At 42.1% G+C, this 16762-nt stretch overlaps 1 protein-coding gene across 1 annotated transcript in view; it reads left to right on the top strand.

The window, feature by feature from the left end:
* The window catches only part of ATF6 (activating transcription factor 6), a 79681-nt gene that overhangs the window by 32864 nt on the left and 30055 nt on the right, over positions 1–16762 (top strand). The window contains exon 14 of the mRNA XM_082003112.1: positions 179–293. Coding sequence (XP_081859238.1) covers positions 179–293 — 115 coding nt within the window. The remainder of the gene's footprint in view (positions 1–178; positions 294–16762) is intronic.

The raw sequence follows: 16762 nt of genomic DNA, 5'->3' as shown, positions 1-16762 counted from the left end.
AGACTTTCAAAAAACACCCAGTAGTTTCACTGTCTTCACTTGTGTTTAACATTCCTCATACTCCTCTCAATGGATGAAGAGCTGATGTTCTTTTGAAAAGAAGATCTTTAAAGTCATTGTCTCACTGAAGCTAACTTTCTTGTCCAAAATAATTACATTTCCCCTTTCTTTATTTCAGCAGGAACGCAGGGAATGAGCTGCAAGTGTATTATGCCTCTCCAAGGAGCTATCAAGATTTTTTTGAAGCTATTCGTAGAAGGGAAGATACGTTCTACGTGGTGTCATTTCGCAGAGTAAGTGTAGTAGTTGTTCAATACTGGCCTTTTATGTGTGTACATAAGACTGTTTCTAACACTGAGTGTCTTTCCTTGTAATACAAAAGATGACCTAGTCAAGGTTGAAGCTAAATTCCTATCTTCATAAGTGATTCTTCTGTATATCCTTTACAGTAGTATGGCCAGATCATGGTCTTAGCAAAGTAGGCCCACCACAGTTAGGAATGCAGGGAGAACTTTGCAGAAAACATTGTAGTGCCAGGGCAAGACAGCACAAAATTGCATGAACCTTGTGGTTAAACACTTAGCTGTGGTAGCAGTCCAATAATCGGAATAGTTACCTGACTATTTATTTAATAGGTGTATAAACCTTTTTTGCTTTGGGGAATAAGTGTACCCTGTGCACAAGTTATTTCTGTTAGCTTAACATGATATTATTTCTATCTTCCCCTAAAAGACTTGCATTTGCAGTTTTACGTGTCGCATATTGCAGCCATACAGGACTGTGTGCACTGGTACAATTTTTCCGCTGTTTTGTGACTTGTAAGTTGAGACAGATGAGCAATTCTGCTGTCTGTGCTGGGATACAGCATAGGCTTTGTGCTACAGCTTTGTCAGGCACATCCTCACATCTCCAGTGCAATTAGTGACAGTAAAAGCTGTTTTAAAATGGAATTCCAGGTGTTTGATGGCACTTTCTGTACTGCAAGCGTGAGTGGTGTTGAAGCTAGGACAGCTATAGCAGTGAGAAGCTGCTTGGGATCTGGTGGTGGAAATGATCGAGGCAAATAGTGGTTTGAAACAGATCTAAGGGGTGGAAGAGTTCATCTCCTCCCTTTTGCAGAGGTCTTGATGAGTCCTTTCGACATGTGTATAATGCATATTTGGCTCTGGCCTGAACCTGAGGTCTTCACTTGCTAAGCCTCCTGTCTTCCTATTTTGTGGTCGTGATATTGGATTGTTCTATGTGTGCTCACTCCCAGCCACGGTTTTTCCTAGGACCCTGCAACTCTCCATTTGTTTCCTCATCTGGGAGACCAGTAGTTGCAACTACCACAGCTCATCCAGCTACGATGAATTCTGTGCGCAGAGATGAGCATAACTAGTTTTAGCTGTTTCTGTGTTGTCATAATTCTATCAATATATAGAAGCCATATGTACGTAGGTAACACATCCCTGTTTGACCTGATCTACGGCAACTTTCTTAATTTGTGAGATACATGTCTTTAGAAAAGGTTCAGGCAAAATAAAAATAGCGGTGCTCTTGTTAGGTTTCGAGTTTTATGCTGAGTAGAAATATGAGGTTAGTTTCCAGTCTTGGAATTACTAGGTTGTGTCACAAGGCTGGAATTTTGTTATTAAACGCTTGGCATGTTCTGCTGTTCTTTCAGCTAGCAACACAAATATAGCTGACACCAGGCTCCACATATCCTTAGGATGAGTAGAAGGGAGTGGAGAATTGATTATAAAAGTTTTTCTGGAAACTCTAGACAAAAAGCAGAATAGTGTTTGTCTAGTTCTTCACTTGCGGCCATTGCTCTAGCCCACCTGAATGCATGTACTGGTACATAGGTTCTGTTTACGCTGTCAGATCAATGAGTTGGAAGTTGTCAGCTCTTATTTCGACTTGCAGAGCTGACCTTGGAAACAGACTGTGTCTTGTGCCACGGAATCCCTACTGCTTGGCTCTGCTTTATTGCAAGGAGAGGCGTGGGGACTTTTTTAAACCACCTATGAAGTTTATTTGGTAGCAAAGCTGTTGGTATTTCTGTTTCATGAATGAAACGTCCTCAAATCGAAGGCAGATTTACACATTACCTCATTTATTATTTTAGCAGCGCAAATCTGATCTAGGGATGAGCTCTGCCCTGAGGCACTTTTAAACAACTTGCTTGGATTCTTTTGTGAGTGCAGAAGAAAGGACTGCACAGCCAGACGGGTGCCATCAGCAGGGCCCCAGCTAGAGAGGTGCCCTTTCACCTTCTCCTGAGGACTGCTGACTTCATCTTCTTTGGACCACAATTCCCTTTTCACTGATGATTAGGAGCTGAGAGAGGGGACTGATTTCCTCCTCGGTGATAAGGACTGGTGTTGCTTGCTTGCTTGCTTGTCCAAGTTAGAAAGCAAGGCCTGGAGATGATAGGTTTTGTTCTACTCTGGCCGTTTGCCATGCAGACACTCCCAAGCACTTAATAACCTGTTAACAGTCATATACAAAAGGAACAGGAATCACCCGTTCCAGGGAGTGGATGGTTCTGGTATTGGTGATGGTCCTGCTCCCAGTGGGAGGTGGGACTATGGATCTCCAGAGATTCCCTCCACCTCATATCTCCAAGATCCATTTTCCGCATGCTTTCTGCCCTGTGTGCAGTGTCACACAACCCAGCATCTCTCCTGGGTGCATGGGCTGAAATGTAATACATTTTTTGTGTGTTTTCTGCATGTTCTCACATTACAGGAGTTGTGCCCCAAGTTCCTTGGATTTTCTAGAAAATCCAATTTGCTAGGACTGCCCATGCCTCTCTTGCATAGTAGGACTTAGCCGAGGCTCTTGAAGGTGCAAGGTAGGGGAGCAAAGCTCAAATGTGCTGTGTCATCTTCTGGTGATGCTTGGTACCTGTGAGACTGAATTTCTCATGATCTCTTCATCTTTATTTTCTTGCCATGGAAGGCTTGCATGTCTGCATATTTACAGTTGTAGGGTTTTTTTTTTTTAAGGAGAAGATTGGAAAATAAAGTAGTATTTGAATCAGCTGAATCCATACAAGAAGCTGGGCTTTCACTCTGGGGAGTCTAGAGAAATTAATTTTCTGCATTGCCAGGGGAATCTGTAATGTCATTTTTAAACGAGAAGAAATATGTAACTGACAGTGAGTAAGGAATTCTTGAACTGAAGCAGTGTTGTCTCCCAGCTCTGCCAGGCCTTAGCAGCCAACATCCCTTGTAGGCAGGGCTCGTCACCATTTATTTCTTGAGATGTTAACTTGCTGATTTTATTTTTTCTTGCTGTTTAACTTTTAGGAAGCCATTGCTTTCAGTGGCCATTTAGCATTGCAGAAACTGACACCTGGCAATGTAATAAAATGTGCATTCCCAGTAGTATATATTCACAGCTGGGCCCCCTGCTGTCCCCAAGTGCTGCAGCACTCAGAAGCTACGTCTTTGCAGCCTTCCTCTAAGTTGGGCTGGTTTGGGTTGGTTTTGGGAGCACGTTCAGAGCTCCCAAAGGTCTGTGCAGTAGGTACTGAGAACAAGTTGCTGTGCTTCTGTGAAAAGGGCATGGCAGTTCCAGCTCTGCCGAAGCATGTTGGAGTCTCCAGTTGGTGTTGAACCTGCCTTCTGCTTCTCCCAGGTCTGAAAGGCAGAAATGAGAGTGTGTTGCTTTCTGCCCTTCAAGTCAGCTTGATCTGTTATAAAACCCCAGTGGAGCGTGGCTACGATATTCAGGTTAGTTGATACAACATGCTCTGTCAGCAGGGACATAGACACCTGGCTGCCGCTGCGGTTCTCCTGTAAGCCTGGCACCCAAACAGTTCTCTCTCAAAGCTCACATCTGTTTTGCCATAGAGTATTCAGACCTTGAGATTGTTTCTAGAGTTAATTGAATAGCTAGCTTAATTTGAAAGGTAATTAAGTAAATCATTGGAGAAAACAAATCCATTCCAATTTACTTTGGCCTCCAGATTGTTCCACTCTTGTGTGGTTAGGATCAGAGTCTCTGCAACTTGCAGTGATTAAGCAACAGATTTCCCCATCCTGCAAGATTCTGTCAGTGACCCTTTGATGACATCTCTGCAGGCTTATTAAGAACAATGACATTTTTTAGGGTAAGAATGTAATTACTGTTCTTAAGGAAAGCATGGTTTAAAGTTTGATTTGCTTGGGCAATTTGGAAGGCTACTAGCATTTCCTCTCACTACTTTCTCTATTTGTTTCAAAGCGCAATTGTCTCCTGATACTAAAGTTTGCCAATTACATTTAATGCAGAGCGTAAAAAATATCTTACAGTATGTTGCAGTAAAAAAATAGATATTAAAGGGTGATGCTGGTTATTATTTGTTAGAGGGAGATTATGCTGGCCCTGTGGAAATCAGTGGCAAAGCCTTTAGCAACTTCAGTAGGACCAGAGCTTCACTTCATAAATTTCTGCTTCAGTGCTGTGGCACTTAAACCACAGCGCTTCAGGGAAATGTATTATTATAGATGTGAATTTCTGGTCCTACAAACCAACATCTGCAGTGAGCATTTAAGGATTTCTCAAGTTGTGCAAACAAATTTTCACTGAAGTGATTAAGCCAAATTTAAATCAAAACTTTTGTTCTTTCTGTGTGTGAACCCTCAATGTGCTAGGAATAAAAATATCTAGCTTGTGTTTTGCTTTTGTTGGTAATAAGCCTGTGCTGTGTTAATTGTATTTGGGATGATATATTACATTCAGGCAGCAAAAGATTATAATGCCTGGCTTTGACATGCTTGTGTAGGAGTAGTTTGCTGTGCTGCATACACAGTTCTGGCAATAATTTGAATTTATTCAGAGAGCATGAGTGAGGCAGATTCCAGTTCACTGCATGCTTGATGCCATCTACATCCTGCAGGCAAAACTGCTTTATAGGAAGTTGGCTTCAGATGATGTTTCATAGCCAGAAATTCACTCCTAACATATACTTTTCTCCTATTTTGTTGCACTTGACAATGGGTGGTTTTTACTGAACATGAAGTTTTTGGCTGTTGATTTTGTGGATTTCAGTGGACTGGGATGTATAATTTGGTCTTTCATTCAGATAAAATACGATGATTAGACTCGTTTAGTCCTGCTGCTCCTGAAGACACGGTAGCTATTTCATATGTTTGAGTCCTGTGAGCTTGCAACTGCTGCAAGTTAACATGCAGATTTTTGAAAGATTTTATGAACTCTGCTTCCTCCTGGGGTGCTTGACCCCAGGAAAAATTGACTTTATCCCAGGATCCTAGGATTTTAAGATCTTGTCCTATGTTGTGTACAGATGCTGAGAATAATATGTGTTGAAAGAACTGAGGCTCAGGGCATAGTATCCAAGATAAAACTGCCTGTCCTTTTCAAATCAGAGGTCACCCTTTAGCCTGGCTTCTCTGTGAGACCAGCCCTTGCCTCCCTGGGAAAATTTGAGAAAGCAAACAGTGTGTGTGATTGTACTTCAGCATGTCCTGAAGCTCAGCGAGCCAGCCTCTGTCAAATTATGGCTGCATTTGACTTTCAAATTTGAAAATCCATTATGAAAACCTCTTGTTTCCTTCTAAGTGTCGCTAATGAAAATGATGTCTGGCTTGCTGCATGCTTTGTTACAAATTCCCTCTTCTCTGGCTAAACTGTGGATTCTCTCTGTGTCAGAACTTTCTCCTAACAAATCCCTGGTGTCCCTATGAAAACAGTGAAGAAAGCTTTCTTTTTGGTCTTTCTCAAACTGTCATTCTTCCTGGTGTGGAGTATTTCTGGTAGGTGGGGAGCAGGGAGAGCTGACTATCAAAGGCACTGGTAGGTGATGGGGCAGAGGGTTCTCTGTGATCTCCTCAATACTCAGCTGGGGAAGATGTTGCTTTTTGGTAGCATATTAGAGCTTAGTCTAAAAGCCTGCAGAGTGAAATCTAATAATTTAAAATTAAGTCTAAGAATATATGTTGGTCTATAGAGCACAAACGGCCTTACCTTAATCCTGGGATTATCAAAGTACATGTGTATGAAAACAACACAACTCCAAGTTTAAGTAACAGGAAGCTCAAAAGAAGTTTTTTTAGGTTTGCAGCTAAAGACTAGCAATTCTTTAAAAATCATTTCTATCAACACCTTATGGTATTTTCCAGCAAAACCTCTGATTGCTTCATTATTTCTCACTGTTGTTACTCTGCAATGCCTAGAAGTTGTGTTCCTATGTGAGAACATACTTTCAAGAGTGAAGCAGCAAAAGGTTATGCGTGTGCTGTAGAGAGCAAGCAGGCTGAGCAAAGAAGGAAGAGAAGAAGCCAGGCAATGAGACACCTTGGATGGGTAGTGAGTAGAAGCCAAAGGGGAGCAGCCAGCAAGTACCAGCTGCAGTGTAGCCTCTTCTGGGCAGCAGCTGTTTGGCTCAGCCAGATGCAAACAGCGGTTAGGAGGGACTGGGACAAGAATGCAAAATGCGTTTCTGAGGAGGGAGGTAATGCCTGTCACATCAAGTGAGTTTTTGTTTCTTTTGGAAATGTCTGTTCTGTTCCTAGCTCTCTGAGACATTTTGGAAGCAAAGTCTTAGTCACTCTGATTTTTATCTCCTTGGGTCCCTTTGAACCCCACTGTCCTCCAAATAAAATTGAGAATGAATGTGGTGTTGAGGACAGATGTATAAGCAGAGACAGAAGAGTCACTTGAATGTGTCTGGCATGGAGCAAAAGATACTCTTGAGCTTTGTGTGTATAGTCTTGATTCATTTGTCTTCTGTACAGTTGCTGGAACTTCATGAATTATATTAATGCGTTACTGAACTTCTTTCAGCCTTACATGTCCCAGGCCTAACTAATACTTTGTTATTTTTAAACTAGTATTTGGAAGGACAACATACACTGCAGATAATTATAGTGAAAATAAAACATACTGAAAAAAATGTCTCCAAAACCCAAACTGGTTGCAGACAGACGTGACCGGTAATAGTATACATGTATTAAAATGGGCTGCATGCTTGACAGACAAAGAGCTGTGGGCAAGAAACAGAGGAAGATTGTTAGGTTTGGAAAGCCTCAGTAAAAGACCCATTGCTTATGAAATTGGTGCGGACATAGGCTAGAGAAGTATAATGGAGAAATGTGGGAGGAAGATGTGATTATAAAGTGGGAATTGTGTCAGTAAAGGAAGTGACAGCAGTATCTCTCTTATTAAGAATAGAGAACAGACAATTACTGACAACAAAGTGGACAGGAACACAAGTTTATCCACAAACAAGTAATGTGCATTCAAGTAGAGCAGGCAGTGGAAATGCAGCTCTGAAGCAGTTCCTTTCCTTCAGGAAATAACCCAAGTTTAATAATGCATTAATAATACCTTAATAATGCCAGATAATAATGCTTTTTTCTTTAGTGATAGCATGGTATTCATTGAAGACAATTTGGCTCAGATTATTCTGAACAGTTCCCAGAAGTGTATGATGGGCTCTTGCTTATGATCTGTAGCAGTATTTAATTATGGAATTGATGCTGACCGAGGCCTAACTGTATAAAGACATAAATGATACCTTCAACTCTGGAGCTGCAGTAGCCAGTGAGGCATTGACTTGTGTTTGGTGGGAATGAGCTCCTGCATGAAAAAATGACCTTCATGATATTTCACTTGCATTGAATAATAGTATATTCAGAGAGCACTTTGAAATAACCATGCTTTTTTTCTTAGTTGAAATTCACACTTTCACAGCTTCAGACTACTGATTTTTTTTCCTGTTCATTTTCAATTTTTATATCTGACAGCCCTAGGCAGAGTCTTTATAGAAGTAAAACGTGCAGAATTGAGATGTTCTTGATTTCATCAAGTAGTGTGTGTGTCCACAAACCTTTCAGCGAATGTTCATTATTATAGTATTACATTTGAGAGAGTTATTGAAAAGCTTAAGCAGACTTGTAGAGTTAATTCTGGTCACATGAAGTTATTTGCTTCCAGTTTGAATTAATCCTTTTGCCAGATTTTTAGCTGGACAGCACACAAAGCTTATTTTATGAAGTAAGAGCCCAGGTGCTATTGTGAGTGTGTACAGATTATCATCACCTCCCACTGGACCAAACAGAACATTTTTGGCTTCCAGGTTTTATTTTTAAATAAACTTACACTCCTAGGACAAGAAGTGTGATAAACTTAACTGTACATTTTTATCTTTAAACTGGCTTTGAAACTTGTAACTGGCTTTAAAGCTATTTAAGAGTGGAACATAAAACTTTTCTATTTCTGGGACTCTTGGTTGCTTGTGGCCTATCTACCAGGATGGCTAATGGAAAGACAGAATAGTAGTTGCAGAAATTCACTTGATTCTCATAAAGGGCTAAGAAATGTTGGGAGACTCTTTGGCACCTAAATCTTCTCTCTGTGAACCCCAGAAAGCAGTAGGCCCTTTTGCCCAGAATGCAGTCTTTTTTTCTTCACTGTGTTTTATCACAGTATCAGGATGGGTCTGTTGCAGAAGAATAAGTTCTGTGGCTAAACACTCTTTTAGAGAGCCCTGTATAGATGTGTTCTACCTGTGTCCATAGCAGCTTCTCACCACTTAATTCTTTTAAAACAAACTTCCATACCAGCTCCCAGTAGGGTGGACTTTTGTTTCTGACAGTTAAAGCAGGGAGATGGGTCTGAGAATGAGATAATTTTGCTTCATGCCTGGTATGGCTTGCTCATCACCATGTAGTTGGATAAACTCCATTTTTGCCAGCATAGTTGGTGGAAACTGTCCAGCTTTGGGTCAGTGATTTAAGAATTTGAAATACCTTGGGCTAAGCTGAGAGATCTAAAGATCTGGAAACCACTGTTCAGGAAATCCTCTTTGTGTTTTGATCGCAAACCTTAAAATGTGCCTGTGAATAATTCTGGCAGTAGAAGATACTTATCATCAAGAGAAGCAAAGCTATGCAAGAGGGACACATGAACAACTCGAGCAGCATGTGGGCCACGAGAGTCCTAGGTAGAAGTGGCCTATCTGTTAAATGCCATGGGCCACTGCCCTTGGAGTTTGGTCAGCAAAGCGCCACTAAGCATTGCGTTGCATTGCATAAATGATTATTGTTGTTCCTTGGTTTGTGACTATCCAAAATAAGGTTTGAAGTGTCAGCTACCTAAACAAGAGGTGATATGCAATGTGAGGAAAACAGTCTAAGCTGTGCTGAGACTGAGAGTTCACTTTGTGTGAGGAAGGTACGCAGGCCGCCATCTCTCAATTTAAGTCCAGCCAAGCTCCTGTGTGTTAAACAATCCTCTCTTCTGAGACTCTAGAAGTGGACATTCCCAAGCTGTTCCTCATTGATGATTTCTTCCCTGAAGCCCTGGCCAGTGTAGAGGTTCCTGGGGTGGGTCACTTGTTAGCATCTGGGAAGCCCTTGTGTAACCTCCTTTCCAGGAAACCAGCGCAGAGCTCTCCTCCTTTCTAAGAGCAGTCCTGAGCGCTCAGACCTGGAGCTTTTCATCAGGATCGGGAACTCAGTAGATAGTGACGGGGCAGGTGGTTCCTTTTCAACCTTATTTTCCATTTTCCATTGTGCTATCTCGGGTAGTTTGGGTCCAGCATCTCCAGAAGGATGACATCAGGGAAATACACTGTGGGTTTCTCTTTGCTTTTGCTAAGCCATCCGTTTGGTATTTGCTTACCAACTGTAAGCTGTAACTTTCCGGCAGGCAACCAAGGTGCCGCATACAATCTAGGCAAGAAGTTTCCTAATTTCTCAAGCTTTGTTTCTGAAGGGTCAACATAGAGAAAAGTGTACAAAAACGAAACAACACATAAACATGCTGTCATTTGGAGAAAAAGGAGAGATGCAGCAGTTTTCTTGGTGTAAAATTTTGACAAAAGCAGTTAATTGTGGCTCTAGGAGAATAAGAGAAAGTGTAAAGACCTACATTTACACAAGCAGAAGGGAACTCTTTAAGTTCAGGCTAAACACAGAGTTGATACTACAGATGCTAAAAAAGGGGTGTTGAGCCAGCTGAGTAAACTGTTGCAATGTCACGACAGGATTTTTCTGTTTCAGTGTAGAGTTGGTTAGTGTCAGTTTGGTATGGCAGTCCAGGATGAGGATTTCACCCACAGCATGTCACTTGTCAAAAGGCTGTAACAAATGCGTGTAAAAAGCGTGTACTTCATCTCATTATCTTGCATATGTGTGTGTGTAAACAGGAGAGTATGGCTGCAGACCTTGTCAGAGAGAACAGCCTGATATCCTGTATGTTAGTGAATAATTAGTATTTAATTCCCTGCAGCACTCCTATCCCTCCTCTGCTCTCCTGGCGGTTGTTATCATTACCGCCCGTTATCCTCCTGTGGACCTCTTCAGGGACCTCTTCCTGGGGATCAAAACTGACAGCCCTTATGACTTACACAGTCTCTCCAAATCTCAATAGTCGATTTAAGAATTTACCTGTTTGCTTATAAAAGTCACTTCCAGTAACTAACTTCTCGTAGGAAATAGATGTCTAAGAACGAGAGTGGTCTGGATTAAAAGAAGGAAAATAAACCCAGAACCCTGTACCTTGGCTATGGCACCTTTTGTCCAATTCTGCTAGAAATCATCTTTATCTGCTTGCAATGCTTTTTCTGTTTGAAACCATCCTGAGAAAGCCTTGATGCAGCTGCTTTGGCTTGTATGATATTACAGTATTGAATCTGACCCATCAAATAATACGTTGCTGTGCTCCTTGTCTGTGTTTCCCTCCCAGTAACGGCATGTGCAGTTTACAGGGCTGTGTGCGCTTTTGGTATGCTTATAAACAGATTTCTGTGTGATCAGAGGGAGAGAGGGAAACGATCTGCAGCTCAGGGACTGCCTGGAGTTCACATTGCCTTTGTGCAGGTCAGAGGTAGCTCTGCAGAGCCAGGAGAGAGAGGTTCAGAGGGCAAGAGGCAGTGGAAATAAAAGCGAGCACATCCACCAGGATGAAGTAGCCTCAGGCTCTTGCTCTTCTGTATACCCTCGCATTTAGGGCCTGATTAGGTATTTTCATTGATCAGATGGGGTAATAGAGACTACACATTAAATTGGTTTAATGACAAGCTGAGTGGCCCTCCAGCTGTGTCGGAGGAGAGGATTAGGAGTTAGTGCCTTCAGGGTGCCCCGTACCTCTCTGATATTTTGCAGAAACTGTGGTGAGTTGAAGATGTTTTGTGTAGAATTAAACCCACTACAGTGGTAAGAAAAAGAGGGGAGGGTTCATATGGCAGCATGGTTCAGATGATTAGAAAAGTGCCCATGCAACTGATGCTGTCCACATAGTGAGATCAGTTATTTTACTACAGTGTTTGTAGCCTCAGTAAGTACAAGAGTACACTGATGTACTTACTTGTCTAATTTAAGTCTAAAAAACGACTTCAAGCGTCATTCTTCACATCTTTATTCTACGACTAGAATTCCAGTAGAGCCTTTCTTTGACCTGGAAGTCCCCTGTATTTTGAAATAGTTAGAAAAGCTGGAAACTCCAGTGGTCTGGTGAAATGTTGTCAATGGGGCATTTCATTTTTAAAACCCACATTTATGAAAACACGGCTTCTGTGGTTCTCTGATATGGTTGCATCATACTTTGCAGGTTATTGGCAGAAACCATTGAAATTAACGTGAGACTTCTTGTTTCACAAGCAAAATGTACATAATTAAAATACTTGAAGGCAAAAGCGTTTATTGTAGTTCTAGATGTTTAAGTTAGTGGCACATGTCAAGTGAGATGTGCACAGATAAAGACAGAGAACTGCACCTGAACTTCATTTCTGTTTGGTATCACTGGCACCATCTCCCTGTACACCAGGCTTTCTAAATAATACTTAATGAAAAGGATTTTGTAAAAATCCACTAACAGTCTTGTGCAGTATTGCCATTTTGTTTTTTACTTGCTAACAATTGCGCTCAAACTGTGAATATTTACAAAATCATGGGATTGTTTGCTAGAGGGACCTCTGCAGTTTTCTAGTCTGAAGCGGGACTATTGTCAGCACTAGATCAGATCAGCTGTGGCTTGGTCTAGCTGAGTCTTGGGACCTTCCAAGGATAGGGAGACCCTCCACCTCCATGGTCACCCATTGCAGGGCTTCACTGCTTGGCAGGGGAAGAATCTGAATGTCCCAAACCACCGCACGTGGCTGTTGGCACCTTGGCATGCCATCCGGCACTACAGAGCTTGGCTCTGTAACTCCCTTCAGGTAGTTGTAGGTTGCTCCTAGATTGTCCCCCTTGTCTCCTCTTCAGCAGACTGAACCAGCCCAGCTCCCTTCACCTCTCTTCACAGACCACGTACCCCAGGCCCTGACCATCTTGACAGCATCTGCTGGCCCCTCTCCAGTTTTCCCCATCCATCTTTGCCTGGGAGAAGAGAAGGGGAGCCAAAACTCTACGTGGTATTCTAGCTGAACAGAAGATGACAAAACTTTCCCCGATGCCCTGGCCACAGTCCCCAAATTTGGCTTAGGTTTGCTTGATTTGCAGTGTTCCTCCAATACTTTTGTTTTTCTTCCTTAGCTTCTTTGCATCTGTTTTTTTTTCTGAAGTCATTTCACAGACTGCTGTTGCTGCTTTACGGACTACCAGGCACCACAAATTCTCAAGCACTGCACAAGGCTCCTTCTCACTTAATGGAGGCAGAAAAAGCCCCTCTCAATTTTTCCCACCTATCCCAAACACCTACCATTGCATGGACTGGATTTCCTTCCAGAGGTGCCTCTCTCCTTCTGTAGATTTTAAAGGGAGCCTAGACAGCTCTGACAGACAGCTAAAGCTGGAAAAAATTAATCTCACCCTGAGTGGGGAGATGAAAGGCTTCTATTTGCTCAAACCATTATGTTTTAAATGTGGTTGAGAGTTGGCAAGTACTGATAGAAGAAAACATATTGCTCTCCAGGAAGAGAGACAGGCCCAGCCTGAAAGCTGTGGCCTGACGTATCTTTTGAGTAGCATGCAAGCAAATATCTCTCTACATTTTTATCTTCCCGAAGCTGACCTTTCTCTCTCTTTAATCTGATCTGGTGCCTGTGATCTTGCTAATTCAATTGCTGTGGCAGACAGGCGGTTACTCACATGCACAGTCATGAGGCGGACAAGTAGTGTGATGTTCTTGCACCAGTTTATACCCCTGTTTATCCTTTATCAGTCAGGCTTCAGACCAGGACCCAAGTAAACTGTTGTTGTCACAAGAGAAAGCTTTTTCTAAGGAAACTGCTGTTACGGTTATGAAAAGAGCGTAGTGCTTTGCCGCCATCACAGTGCTGTAAGTTTTCATGGCTTGTATACATTCCCACAGCACTGTAGTAAAAAAAAAAAACAACCACTAAAAATGCTGTGCTCTGACACTGTTCAAAATTGGATGATTTCTTCTCTTCGCTAGCTCCATTAGAAGCTCCATTAGGTTCCAGGATTTTTTTAGGATAAAGACCAGGGAACCAGTTAAACAGTTTACCACCGCCAGAAAGGAGAGTTCCTGTTGTTGATGTTTCCTTGGTTGTGCATGCTCTTGTGAGATCTGTCCTTGCGACATTTTATCATGTTGGGAGAAAAACAGCCTGAAGAGTTCAGGGGACTCACAGGAGCGTCTGACAACTGCCAGAAGTTATCAGGGAGTGAGAGGCTGAGGGAGGAAGAAGGAACCGGCCCGTTTCTGGTGGCCATGGGGGTCGGATTGCTCAGCCACCTGTAGGATATGCCCAGTCATTCTGAAGTGCACTTTTGTAAGGTAGGTTGGGGGTGATTAAGGGAGAATGCCCAATGTCAGGTATCCAGATCCTTTTTGCCACCGAGTGTGAGTTAATGATGTAACTTATTTATGCCTTTTAAGACAGTTTTCCATCAGGTTGTTTTCTTGTTTTGGTCTGAGGTTTTCTTTTGGGGGGGAAAAAAACATTAAATCTTTATAGACATTTTTCCTCTTATAAAATGAAGTCTGTTTCTAGAACTGATTTATGTCTTCCTCAGCAACACTAGAAATTCAAAAAGAGCAGGCGCTTGGCAACAAAACTGAACTCGGAATTGAGATTTAGAAGTGAAACAGCTACAAATGTGAAGAGGAGGAGGCTCTTCAGGCTGGGGTAAATACAAGTTAAGCAAACCAACAGGCAAAAAACAAAAGGAAACTTCATCTTCATGCTCTCTTGTTTTAACTGAGATTATTAGTAACAGAGGTGACAAATTCTTTAACATTATTATATTGAATATCTTTTTAATTAGAAGAAACTATGAATAGTTGGTGAATCCTTAGCCATACAGATGTCCTGAGATCTGCAGAATGAGAAACATCTTTCCAACAAGCATCTGTAATGCAATACATATTGCACAGATTAAAATGCTGCCATCAAATTTGGATTCAGCCCACTGCATCTTGATATTAAAACCTTGTTGTCTGTGAACCAACATTTTGAGAAAAACAAAAGGCAGCTTGGATTTGGAGCACCAGCCCAAGTGTGCCAGACCACCGTCCAGCCATCAGCAGCCTAGGAACTTTGCCTGTCCCTGCTGCCAAGACGTACAGAGACCCACCCAAGTCTGAGCTGAAGTCATTGCTCAGCTCTGGGTAAATCTAGGGGATTCAGGCAAAAATGCAGCCTTGCTGCTGACTGAGAAGAGTGTTTGTTTCCTCTTACCTGGTTGTGTTTCTTTCTGTATCTCTCATTTGCCTTATTGTTGTGGTTTTGACAGTGGCATTTGCATTTATATAAAGGCACAGTTTTATTCAACTTTGGCAGAATAGGGAAGGAGGGGGAAACCATTTTTTGTAGTGAAATCGGAGGAGGGAAAATGATAGGTCAGTAGAGAAGGAAGAGTACCCATTTCTTTACGTTCCTCAGAGAGATGCTCCTAAAGCCGCTTTACCCAGCAGATAATGACAATGCAAATGAGGCCTTTAAAACCAGATCAAAGGCAAATTATTGAAAGTACTGCCTGTACTTATAAAACACCTTTATGCCTGTGACCTAAAACATCATTTCTTGCCACTGCTGGGAGGTGATACCTCCATCCCAGTGAAGAGGAATTACCCTCGGAGGGGTTAAGAGGTGTATCCAGGTACCTTGAGTGTATGAGACTAACGGACGGGGGGCAGGAGGAGATCCCCAGAGACTTCACTCAGTCATCTGCTTTTCCCAAAAAGCTGAGGGATAACAAGTATTTCTAACACAGACTTTCCAGTCCTTCTGATGTATGTCTGTGTAGCTGATTCAGCTTCCTCAATTAGGAAAGATTTGTTGCTGCTAATTTCCTGTACATCTGCTGCGCTCTTAGAAGCGGCATCTCTGGCTGCAGATTGGAATCAAGCTGCCACTGTCTGCTCTTGGGCAGTCAAGGGCAAACAGCCGCAAGCTGTGACTGTCCCAGCGGGCAGAATAGAGAGGAGTGCCCTCAGCTACTGGGCTTTGGGTTTCTGTTGACTGAACCTTCAGCAGAGCAGAAGTTTAATTTGCAGAACTGGGATCATTTTTAGATGACTAACTGCATCTATGTAACAAAGATGTTGGCCTAGAATTTAATTCAGGCTAATACTTTATTCTTGCCTGTCATTAGCCTTGAAAGCTATTCCTGTTTTCTGCCACTCATTGCTTTCAGGTTTTTTTGTTTCTTCCTCCATATGCATTTCCCTCCCCAGTGAATGTATTGCTAGCAAGTTAGCAACAATCACAGATCAGTGGATGGATCAGGAAAAGGGAAAAAGTGACAGTGACAGTGGTGCAAGTTGCTGTTGGCCAAATGTAATTTTATTCCCTCAAACCAGATTTGAATCCAGGACCTGATATCCTGGCTGCAAAGGACATGTATGTTCTCTTTGCAGACACTGAAATATGTTCTAAGATAAACCCCATGCTAGGTGTTCAGCTCAAGAATGCATCTGCTCATGTTCGGTATTTGGGCTAATGAACAGTTTGGTCCTTTTGTACAATGACGGACCACATGCATACTTTTTAGAATAATTAGCAGCTTCTGTAAAATGGAGTTTTGCAGTCTGGCAGTACTTTTATCCAAAACTTTAAATGTATATTCACCTGCAAACCGGTAATAAATGTAATTGTTAATTTCATCAGAACGTCTTTTGGATCCATTTTATAAAGGTTGCCCTTCAGACTGAATCCTGCATCTGTGTTCAAAATCTGGTTGTGTGGCTCTTTGGCTGAACCATCAAAGATGGTTTGTTGCACTGACAACTACTGCAGGTGATCTACTTCTTACCTTGCAGCTATCTTACATAGTTGGAAGATTTAAATAAATTATTTCTGTTGCTGCAGAAGGCAAGAAGACAGAAGAATTTCAAACCAGGGATGGATCTTGTGCCATGTGTTGTAGGATGGAACACACCATGATCAAATTAATGGCCTTGACTGAAAAAAGGTTAAAGTCTGGACTTTACTCGGCAGTTCTTTCTGGTTAGAATTGTAAAGTTCTTGTGCATTCCTGACTACCTGCATGTGTGGGCATTTTTGCTCTGTAAGAAAGGATACTTGCTTCTGCTTTAAAAGGAAATTGTTTTGTCAGAAGAGTGTTCAGTCTCAGACACTGTGGCCTTTCATAGACTTCTGTAGCTATTCCTAAACATTTCTCATGCATATGTAGCCCTGATCGCTATCAACATCTTTCTCATACGGTCTTTTCATGAGTGGCCTGCAAGTTAGTAAGACAGGGAAAGGGTAAGCTGGAAGCGTAATCTTCACAGACCCTTCCAAATTTGAGACAAGGTCCTTGAGGATCTTAGAAATGGTGATTAGAAGAGCCCTCTGGTCCAACCTCCTGTGTGAAGGAAGGCTGTTGCCAACACTGCATGAGGTTGGCCCTGGCAT

This window comes from Phaethon aethereus, assembly GCF_964289735.1.
Source record: "Phaethon aethereus genome assembly, chromosome: 8".
NCBI classification, from domain to species: Eukaryota; Metazoa; Chordata; class Aves; order Phaethontiformes; family Phaethontidae; genus Phaethon; species Phaethon aethereus.
This window is presented reverse-complemented; position numbering and strand designations above follow the sequence as displayed.